The following is a 12209-nucleotide window of genomic DNA, read 5'->3' as shown; positions in this document are numbered from 1 at the left end:
GTAGTATTAGTAGTAGTAGTAGTAGTAGTAGTAGTAGTAGTAGTAGTAGTAGTAGTAGTAGTAGTATTAGTAGTAGTAGTAGTAGTAGTAGTAGTAGTAGTAGTAGTAGTAGTAGTAGTAGTAGTAGTAGTAGTAGTAGTAGTAGTAGTAGTAGTAGTAGTAGTAGTAGTAGTAGTAGTAGTAGTAGTATTTTTACGGAAGAGAGCACAATGCTAAACTAATTAAAACTTTTATAGCGTTCTTCAGCGAAAAAACCGGGACAATGGCAGCCCAAATAGATGAATTTATATTTTATATTTTTCAGATAATATATCAAGTCTAATTGTTATTTATTTATTACTAACCCGTATTGCGGGTTGCTTACTGGTAGTCCATCATGAATATCCGAAACCGAAGAATTTTTAATTGCGCAAAAAATAAACATATGCGTATAAAATTGCGTTAGTAAAATTAAAAAAAAAACGATTGGCGTTTTAAAATACAAGAAGTAAGTACAGTTTCATTTTCCCCCATTTTTATGTTTTTTATGAGAGTTTTTATATAAAGCCATCTTGCAACGTTTTTCACTACCTTAACAGTAATACCATTTGTATCATCTCTACCTTTTTATGAAACGGATTTTACACACTTTATAAATACTTTATAATTTATGTTAGAACTCATCACAATTTATATTTTATTGTGATCTAATAAATGTCTTAACTGATCTTTGTTAGACATTAGCATAATTTTATATTTAAATATAATACATAAAAAGTTATTTTAAAAACAAGTTTAGAACTCTTTTTAAAGCTAAGTCTGGGAACATTTTTTTCTTTAATTCAGTGATAAAAAACAAAAAAGCAAATACAATAAATCTATTTATAGTTTGATGAAGAATTGCAGCACCTGGCCCCTCTATGCTAAAAGAAATAAAAACACAGACCCTACAGACAAAGCAGCAATTGTGTCTTTAATAGTTTCTTTGTTATGCTGTTTTTGAAACCGTCGATTGATGGAGCGTTCACTGCTGCTTGGGAAAACGCATTCCATGGGAAACAACTCTATTTGAAAAAAAGTTATGTCGTTTTTCACAATTTCTTTTCAAAATATACTTAGTTTTACTTTTTGAAAGTTTTTGGGGGACGTAAAAACAGACAAATTTGAGTTGACGCGTGATTTAAAATTGCTCGATAAGGTCTGCTCTATTACGATGTTCTTCAAGTGTTGTTCAACGGAGTCGATTTTTATACGACAGGTGTTTAATAGACGATATTGTTTTTGTTGCTCGAGGATGGCAATATCGGACTTTAAATGCGGTGAGCACATCAACCTCAAGATTTGGGGCGAATGTAAATGAGATACAATGTGCGTCATAAATAAAAACTGCGAAATATTTTTTGAGTTGCCCTAGCATTATAATAAACAATATGGTTTATCTTGTTATATCTTAAGTGTCTGAAAAAAGATTGCAACTATTTTCGTGATAATAATAAGCAAATAATTTATTGCATGTGATTATTGTGCTATGGATATGCAGGCATAAAAAAATTTTGTACACTTATGAATTTACATAAGGCTATGACCGAAAAAATTTTGAAAAAATACTAAAAGTAATTGTATGTTGTTAAAACTGTAGCAGAACAAACCATGATAAATGCTGCAAATAAATTGCAAAAATTGCAATATATTTAAACATATTAAATAATTTTTATAAACATATATAAAAATTATATAAACATATATAAAAATATTGCATTTTATGTAAACTTCTTTGAAACATTTTGCTTTTTTCTCTTTTTAATTTTAGTTACAACGTATTTATATAAATGTCTAGAAAAAACAAGGGACTTGGTGATAAGGCAAATCTGTCTTCTTCTCGTCCTTCCCATTTTTATATATATTATATAAAAATGTAGAAGGACGACAAAAATATTAAACAACAACTAACAGTAGAAAAGACTCCATTCATCGCTGAATGGAGTCTTTTCTACTGTTAGTTGTTGTTTAACGCCTTCATAATGTCAAATTTTTCTTATTGTCCCCTGATATGGATGTTTTATTCTAAATACTATGACAACCTTATAAATAAAATTCATAAAAAAGCTCTTTGTATTGTACATAAAAGGTTTGACTTATCTCTTGATGAATTGTTAAGTTTTGATAATAGTCCGAGGATCCACTTAAGAAATTTGCGCTTTCTTATGATAGAAGTTTTTAAATCAATTAATTGTCTAAATCCACAATTTATGAAGGATTTATTCAATACAAAAAACCTTCATTTTAAACTTCGTTGTAGCAAAAAAATGATTCTACCTTCAAATCGCTCCAAATAAAAGGATACATGTTGTACTATATTTAGAGCCATCTCGTTATGGAACACTCTAGATAACAAGACCATGAACTAAAAGTTCTGAAAAAAAATTAAACTGTTGTTAAAGACCAATTTACTATTAGTACTAATAAAAATTATTTTAATTATATATAAAATTCAAATAAGTCTACCTTTATAATTCAGGCCCGTGGGAACAAAAATTACATTGGGGGCGCAGTGCTACCCAAAAACAGTTTTAAGGACCTTTTTTTTTTTAAGTCATTTTTTCAGTCCGTTTCTTTAATTTTATTTATTTGAAAAATTTTGGGGGAGAGAGGGGGGGCAAATGCCCTGCTGCACCCCGCTTGCTACGGGCCTGTAATTTCACTATTACTACTCAAAATAATTATCTGTTACTTTTATATAAGACTAGGTTAGACTTTATATGAGACTACTTCAACATTTTAATTGATCAAAAAATTTACTTGGAATTCAAACTGTAAATCTGGTCGTTTTTTTTTAAAATCATGCAGTAGCCGATTAGTATCTACACTAAAAGCACCATTAAAATTTTGGAAACAGCTTTCAAGAGAACTAAGTTTATCCCATTCTGTATTTTAAACTCTTTTTTATGTTTGAATATTTTTTTTTTTTTTAATTTTGACAAGTATATGACTTAACACACTGAACCCTTCAAATAAGAAACATAAGTAAAATTGAATTTGAAATTTTCATCTATTATATTATGGTTCCGAGCCATAATTTCAACCATCAAAAGAAATGACAGGAACTATAACTATATATACTCCACAGTAAGAAATATAAATTCCAATAACAAGGAAATAAGACAGTAGAAACCCACTTTCAAATAAATGTTAAACATATTGACGTTTAAAAAAAATGCTTGTATCAGACTAAATTTTATCAAGTACTGCGTGCGCTTCCATCGCCATAGTAACATTTTTGCAAACTAAGAACCATGTTTTATCCAGACACTTTTTAGCGACTTTATATTCTATATTAAAGCAAGGTACTTCTAAAATACTAAAATATATCCTATCTATATCATTCGCGGTAACCGAGGAATCATTTTTTAAACAAGATTTGAATTTTCGGTCACAATCACACGAACTTATCGTGTATGGTCTCCAGTTTAACAAATTGTACTTTGACTTCCACCTAGGAATAAAAAGCGGGCAGTGGTCATGATTTTTACAGCATAAATCAGTTGTTGACGAATGGCTTTCATTTAGAGGTACCATTGTGCTATTTAGAGTGGGCAAGGATTCGTATCCACACCAACGAGTACCTAAATGTAAGAATTTAGATCTTAAAATTATGAAATTAAAACTATAAATAATATCTATACCTGAGGTTAATGTAGAGAGACGTCAATTATTAAAGGGTGTAAGGCGTTATAGTAATATATAACGCCTTACATCCTTAAATAATTATTTTACTTTGTATAAGTATAGTAGTGGGTACTTTACTAGCAACTGGGAGCATAAATTTTCCCCAAAATCTTAACGCGCAATCATTACAAACACATCAGCCAATCAAAATGTTTTTTGACCACAATTTCTGCAACTTCCAACATCATTTTATACTCTAAATTAAAACACTCATTTATTGGGTTTATATAAATTTGTTATTTTTTTTTAAATGTTAGCATATTGTAATATATATATTCAAAAAAAATCAATGGCGGTGGAGCTTAAATTGCAAAATATTCGTATTTTTTTAGTTCTTCGGTAATCAACGACTAAATTACCACGCCCCAAGTTTTGAATTATATCGAATTGAACCCATCGTATTGAAAAAAGTTAAAATTAGTTTATACTTTTTAGGATTAAAAAAAAATGTAATCGATTTTGTTTAGAATTTGCAATTGCTATACAATTTAATTTTTAGTACATGATGAAATGTGTAAAATGCTTAATAAATAAATAGACACTTAAACTTGATGTAAAAAAGAGTGATTACAGTTCTTTGGTAGCGACAGGTTGAATCAATTACAGAAATCTTTTATCAAATACAAATTAACATTTATTTATCACTAAAGATTTTAATGGTTATTATAAAAAACGTCTATCCTTAATAGTAGAAAAAACGAAAAGTTTTATTTAAAGATGAGCAATAAAATATTTTAATATAACAGATATACCTTTCCAAACAAACGGATTAATCGTCAAACTAACGGGGAAAAACGAAATTCCAAAAAGGAGCTTTGCAAATGCCGCCATCATGATTCCTAATAATAAAATGGTCAAAACTAATAATAAAAAAAGTGAGATGAATTTATATCATATTGGTAATGTAGAAACAATAAAACTACTTGTGAATTTCATGTAATTATTAGAAACTATCGACGCACAATCTTTAAGTATATTTATTAAATATTTTAATTAAGTTAATTAGAAATATAAAATACGACAATATTTATCAAGATAATATTTTTAATCAAATTATATCTTACAAAGAGATATAACTTGATTAAAAATATTCAGGCGCATTATTTTTAATTAATTCATAAAGAAAATTAAAATTAAAAAGTAGAAAATTGTCATTGAGAAATGTAATATTTTAAAAACAAATTTAAAATATATACACAAGGAAATAATAATAATTCAAAAATTAAAACCAAAAATTCACTACTTTAGATTTTATTTAATAAATATAAATTCAACTGTTTTTATACGTTCAATGCTAAAACTATTATACGCATAATACATAAAAAAAAAATCCCTGCCATCTATTGGACTTTGAACAGCTTGTGCAGTGGAACGATATCAATTAAATCTGATTTTTTTTTAATAATTGATAGCTCTCATTCGTAATTTTTAATATCACACAACTAGCTTTTCCAAGAAAATAATACGAAATTTGAAAACAAAAACAAAACAAAAAACTCGATATATACAATAAATATAAAAAAAAAAAGTCGCGTTATAATATAGGCATAGTAAAAAACTTTTAATGAATGAAATTTTTATTTGCAAATTACAAAATATAATTTAATTAAACACGCTGCAAATCATATCCTAAAAAATATGGTACGATCTCAAAATTAAAAAATTCATAACAAAAGACGATAACAAAAATTTCATGATAATTTAAAAGTCTTATCATATTTATAAAGACTATTTTAATTTTTTTTTTGAAGTCATGAACATTTGCTATAGCATAATTACAACAGCCCAAAAGCGGCTACTTTTGAAATACCCGCTTAAATCATCGCGCTGTAACGAAATTTAATCAAACAAAACATCTTTGTGTTTCTATGGAAATAATATTTATTTATTTCCGTGGAAAATTAATGTATATAACATAAATTACAAATTAACAACCTGAGAACCCGTAGCTGCTGTGCGCAATCAACCAATGTGCGTTATCTACAGATAGCGCATCAATCTGTAGATCTGTAGAATATAGATAATAAAACAAAAAGAGTTTATATGTACTGTGATGAAAAGTTGCGTGGTATAATTTATTTAAAAAAAAAATTCAATAATTTTTTTTTAAATTAAGTTTAATTAACAAAAACAGTAAACAACAAACCAAGTAAAAAATAAATCAATAAAAAGAAAAGTATAAACACCAATCTATTTTATATCTATTTCTTAACACAACCTATTTATATAAAATATATATATATATATATATATATATATATATATATATATATATACATACATATATATATATATATACATATATATATACATATATATATATACATATATATATATATATATATATATATATATATATATATATATATATATATATATATATATATATATATATATATATATATATATATATATATATATATATATATATATATATATATATATATATATATAATATACTACCCGTCGATTATTCACTTTGTTCGATCGCGCATAACATCAATAAGTAAAGACTAAATTCGTTTTCTATTCGCATTCCGTTTTCGTGTAATAAGATTCTGGGAATGATCTTTTTCAGTCAACTCGCATCTACTTTCCGACTTAGTTATCATAAGAAGAGGACATTCTGCAAGCTACATAAAAATATTAAAAAAAAAACATACTTAGCACAATATTAAAAAAAAATTTATATATATATATATACATATATATATATTATATATATATATATATATATATATATATATATATATATACATATATATACACGTTCAACAGAGGGCATGTGGAAAATTAGATGGGCGAACCACAAGCAATCGTTCAAAAACAAAAAACTTAAAAATTCAACTACGCTTTAAAAATACCTATGGGAAACAAAGGATAAGTTAAAAACAACACCCAATTTAAAATGGTCTATCATAAAAAGTGCCCCCACCTACGACAACATAACTAAAAATGCCAATATGCTTATACGAAAAACTAATAATTTTATTGTATAAAAACGAACTAATATCCAAGTGTCGCCATGAAAACAAATTTTTGCTGGACAACCACAAACCAAAAGATTAGATTTTTCTAACGCAGTTTTTCTTGTGTAGAATTATTTTTTTTACGAGAAAAAATCAGATTTTTTACCTGATGATGGCATTTAGCATTGAAACTAATAGTTGTAAAAAATATGTAGTTTTATTTATAATATATATATATATATATATATATATATATATATATATATATATATATATATATATATATATATATATATATATATAATATATATATATATATATATATATATATAACTTTCAACTTACCTCACTCAACGGCTGCATATTAGGCTCCACAGTCTACAAAATATTGAAAAAAAATTCTATAAAAAATTATATTGAAATCAATCAAATTAAAAAAAAAATCACGAGTAAAACTACTTTTATTTTATCTTAGGTAAAGTATCAATTTATAAACAAATTTTATAAGTTGATACTTTATTATTAGGGCTTTTTTTGTTCACAGGCTCCAATTATCGCAATTTTTTGCATAACATCTTAAACATAAAAAAATGCTGGGTCCGCCCCTGCCTTGAGACTCCAATTGTAAAATATGGCACAAAGAACAACTTTAGCAAATAAACCTGGAAACTCTACAAGATATTCGAACAAGATGCAATAGCATTTGAATATAAACACATATATATATATATATATTCTCAACTTTTACAAAAATATTGTATTCAACGTATTTTAACTAAAATTTTAACTATTTAAACTAAAGTCTAGAAATAATTTTATTTATGAATATTAATATTAATAGAAATATAATATAATATATAATTATTAATAGAAAACTAGAGATTTGGCTTGCGTTTGGTAATTTTAAGTGTTATAAAAAAATTATAAGATATCTGCTTTAAGCATTATATCTTTTAGAAAGACATATATATTTTTTAATTCAACCATATCAATAAAAATGCTCATCGTAAATTAATAGAATTGAGTTAAGTGTCACTCATATAGTTAAAACTAGTCACCTAAAAACATAAAAAATATAAATAAGAGATAAAAAAAGAAAAGATTGTTAAACAAATAATAATGATATATGCAATATTTATAGTAATAATACAAATTATAACAATAATAATAATAATAAAGTATCAATAATATGAAGAATAATTACAATACAATATAAATTGTATGTACATATCATAGATAATAATTAAATATATTAATAACATAAAATGTAGTAATAATAACACAATAATAAATAAATATAATATAGATAAATAATAAAGCAAAAATCAAACCACTCGTTTGTTAAAGAAATTATATATCAAAGACAACTTCAGTAGAGAGAGAAATTATAAAGAAATACACTTCAACAATATATTTTTAAATTGAATTCTGCTGAGCAGTAAATAATCCGTAATAAGAGGATATTTTTTCCTAGACTTTTTTATTAATGCAGGAATACACTGGTTTCATTGGGAAATACATTGTTATTTTATGGAAAACTTACCATATTTAATTGTATTGAAAAAAGAAGACTATAGCTTAATATTTTCCGTATTCCTGGTGTGATGATTGTGAATTTCATTTGTTTTAATACAAAAATTTAAAAAAAAGTTTGGTAGTTTATTTTGGAGAAAGTCAAACGCAAAAAGACAATTGTAAAACTTTACAAGATCATGAAATTTTAGGATTTTTAGTTCAGAAATTTTTTTTTGGATATCAGATCTCATTGATTAAAACGTCATTATTCTAATAGATGCGCGTTGTAAACTAGCAATGCTATTAAGTAAAAAGTTACTTTTTTGACGCCAAACAATACAACAATAGCAAAGGTGAGAAGAGAATAAAGAAGAATAAATCATTCGAAGAGTTGTGATAGGAACATAGTAACGAATTAGAGAAAGCAAACTGTTAGCTCGTGTAAGTTTTTTTTTAAGATGATACAGTTGATTATACCAAGATAGGTTTTCATCAAGATATACTCCAAGATTTTTATATTTTGACGGAAAAAGTTTTTTTCAGTTAATTCTAATTAAACTATTATCAATATTATGTAAGTTTATGTAATATATCTTTTTCAAACACATATTTAATAAAACAGATAAGGTAAAAAAATGGATTTTTTTTTAATAATTTCTTTTAACTAAAAGTTTTACACAAAGACATTTTGGCATATCAAAAATCATTGTGAAATAATTTAAATCTGTACAAGCTGTTTTTAGTATTTTATTATCCAGTAATCACCACAGGTGCTTGATGGGGATTAGAATGGTGATTGTGGAGGATAAGCCAATATCTCAATGGAATTTATCTTGAAGTACTGAGAAGCTATATATATGTATGTCTTGGGTCAATATTCTTGAAAGATATATGAACCCAAACCAGAGTTGTTAGTCCTTGGCCTTGGCCTTAAGGCCAAAAATTGAGGCCTTGGCCTTAACAAAAAAATACATATTTTCTTATTGATTTTGTTGAATTCTGCACATAACCTTGGTCTATTTTTGCAAAATGTGGTTTTATTGTCACAGCACTTGCTACTTACAGTTTTGTTAATAATCGGCCCTTAATGTAAGGCAAAGATTGAAGTATTTGGTCTTGAAAATGTTTGCGTAGGTCTTAGCCTTGAAACTCTTAAACTTGGCCTTAACCTTAAAAATCTTGGCCCTGGAACTTTTGGCCTTGGAACATTTGGCCTTGACCTTGCTACTTTTGGCCTTGTTAACAACTCTGCCCCAAACCAATTTTTTTATTTTCACCAAAAATATTGACATAACTAGCAATAACCATTTTAGAATCCACTTTAACTAAATTTGCTAGAATCAAAGCTATACCTGAAGATAAAAAAACCCTCATGCCATAACCAACCTCCCATCATGGTTTACAATAGTTTATATGTAGTTCTGTTTTAATTGGTCTGAAGTTCTGCCCTATATTCTTTTTTATTTTTTAGAATTTATAGTTAAGCTCGTTGAGGTACAGTTCAGCAAGTCTTTTTTTTAATAATCCGCTAAATTAGCCATTTATTTATTATTATGCCAATGCTGATATTTCTGAATGGAAATACCAGCATTGTTTGATGAATTAATCAAACAAGATTTTTGGTTTATATTATTGAATGTATTATTATTATTAACTATGTTGTTGATGTATTTATCTTTTAGTTTTTCTGTTTGCTGTTATAATTAGGAGTTTTTTCTAAAGCTTAAAAGATTGATAGATTTTTGAGATGATTTGTATCGAGTAATTTGTATTTTTATTTTTGTATTGAGTAATTTGTATTTTTATTACATTTTGTTGTAAAACTTCCAGTTGGTATATAATTTTGATATTCTATATTTATTCATCAAAATTTAATACAACATATATGACATGAAATTTTTAAACTAATATAATACAAGGGTATACATCATTAGAACAAGCTATAATGCAGTATTTCAAATGTGAAAAATACCAAAATTGAACGATTCTACAAAACGTTGTGAGGTTTTAAGTAACATTTTTTGAACTTTGAAACTTATTGAAGAAACCGTGTTCAAATTTCATTTCACACACACATACACACATACATTATACTGGTGAAACACAAAAAAAATATGTGGAATAGAATTTTAGTACAAAAATATAGAGTGTTAGCTTGCATTTAACTAGCATACCTAGAGTATTCATGAGTTCATTACCTTGAGTATACAATGGTATGAGTATTTGATTTTAATTGAAATTTAAATTTAAAATTAAAATTTAAAATTTTATTATTTTATTTTTTTAAATAAATAAGTTGTTTTATGAAAAGAACAAAATTTTTACATATTATGTTTTATTAACCATTTAATATAAGTAACCTTCTTAATTGGATCTTAGCATTTCTCACCTAAGAATATTCATAACTAAAGGTTAGAAGTTCTCTATCAAACCCAAACTCAATTGTTAGTGGAGTTCCAAAAGATTGTATGCTGAGAAAATTAATTTTTTTTTTTTTTTGCTGAAAAAATGTTCTGCAGTAAAAAACGTTCTACAGTAAATAATTTTCTGCAGTTTTTTTCTGTTGTTTTATAGGAGAACTTAAAATTTTTTATAGACATAAAATTATTGCAGTTATGTAGATTCTGACTTTTTGTTTTTATTGTTCCAACTTCGATTTTATAAATATGCTACATAACATTTTTCGTGATTGTATTTCTAAAAAAAAAATTATTTAAGCACTTTTAATTGTGATGAAAGAATTTATAGTTAAAAATTGTATTGCGATTTTAAGTTTTATAAGCAAACTTAAACAAGGTGACATTTTCAATAAATAATTTTTATTTATAGGCTAGCTTTAAAAGTTTATTAAATAATTAATTTAAAGTTATAGGCTTCGATAGAAGCAATCTTTGAATTCTCATTGTAAAATTGATGAAAAAGATTTTATTTTAAATTTATTTAAAAGTTTATGCAAAAGTAAATTTTCTCGACAATAAAATACTTTCTAGTGCACTTTTATCTATTTTTTAAAATGAGAGTTTACAACAATATTATTGTCAAATCATACATTGAATTTGTATACAACAATATGTATATATATATATATATATATATATATATATATATATATATATATATATATATATATATATATATATATATATATATATATATATATATATATATATATATATATATATATATCATTTAATCTAGTTAAACAGAGCGATTCAAGATATAATGTAACAAAGGTTTTGCCCACTTTACTTTCAATGTTTTCAATTTTTCAATGTATTTTTTGTCAATGAATTTAAAGATAATATTCGTCTTGACGTAACATCAATAGTTTTTGCTTAACCTAATAATTTTTGATAAACGCTTAAATTTTCTCTTTGTCAGTGTGTTGCATCAATCTATTCTAATATTGTGAGGATAATTACATAAACATATGTAGGAGGTGCAATATTAGTAAAAACAAAACAAAAAAACTATTAAACTCTTTACTGTAAATGTTTTTAACAAAAATCACAATTCAATTTTTAACTATAAACTTAGATTAGAAGTACTTAAATATTATTTTATAAGAAATACAATCATGAACGATATAATAATAACATATTGATAAAATCGAAAATGGAACAATAAAAACAAAAAGTCAGGACCTACATAACTACAATAATTTTATGTTTTTTTTTTTAATTTGATTCCAAATAAAAACAAATATATTTATAAAATATATTTATAAATATAATTATAAATAAAGCAAAAATCTATTAAAAAATAGCAAAAATATACAAATATATTTATAAATAAAGCAAATTTACTTTTAATATGTTTTCTTTTAAAACTCTTTGCAAATCTATTAAATAAAATTAGCTATCTTACAATTTTTTCCGCCCATGTGACAAAAGTAAGAAACATCAAAGATTTTTTTTATGAAGTATAATGTTTTGTCAATAACTATTATTACAAATGCAAGTATATTATTTCTGATTTTCATTTTAGTGCTTTATTGCACCACCTCTTGCTTTTACAACT

At 25.2% G+C, this 12209-nt stretch overlaps 2 protein-coding genes across 2 annotated transcripts in view; both read right to left on the bottom strand.

The window, feature by feature from the left end:
• Positions 1-3004: 3004 nt before the first annotated feature.
• Positions 3005-4656, bottom strand: LOC136087652 (acidic phospholipase A2 PA4-like). Its single transcript, XM_065811107.1, has 3 exons — positions 4629-4656; positions 4458-4544; positions 3005-3602 (listed from the first exon to the last, which is right to left on the bottom strand). Exons 1-3 carry the CDS (start codon positions 4639-4641, stop codon positions 3208-3210), a joined length of 495 nt encoding a protein of 164 aa, XP_065667179.1. The 5' UTR covers positions 4642-4656; the 3' UTR covers positions 3005-3207.
• A 984-nt stretch (positions 4657-5640) lies between these two features.
• Positions 5641-12209, bottom strand: part of LOC100209751 (RNA-binding protein 48) — a 38305-nt gene continuing 31736 nt past the window's right edge. Inside the window, exons 8-10 of the mRNA XM_065811105.1 lie at positions 7020-7052; positions 6169-6338; positions 5641-5712 (exon numbers count right to left, since the gene is read on the bottom strand). Of these exons, the coding sequence (XP_065667177.1) occupies positions 6219-6338; positions 7020-7052 (153 nt within the window). The 3' untranslated portion in view covers positions 5641-5712; positions 6169-6218. The remainder of the gene's footprint in view (positions 5713-6168; positions 6339-7019; positions 7053-12209) is intronic.

This window comes from Hydra vulgaris, chromosome 11 (assembly GCF_038396675.1).
Source record: "Hydra vulgaris chromosome 11, alternate assembly HydraT2T_AEP".
Classification (NCBI taxonomy): domain Eukaryota; kingdom Metazoa; phylum Cnidaria; class Hydrozoa; order Anthoathecata; family Hydridae; genus Hydra; species Hydra vulgaris.
This window is presented reverse-complemented; position numbering and strand designations above follow the sequence as displayed.

Excerpts from the sequence above, each read along its gene's own strand:
- LOC136087652 (XM_065811107.1), bottom strand. Across the intron at positions 3,603-4,457 it reads TAATCCGTTTGTTTGGAAAG|GTACTCGTTGGTGTGGATAC; the intron begins GTATATCTGTTA and ends TCTTACATTTAG.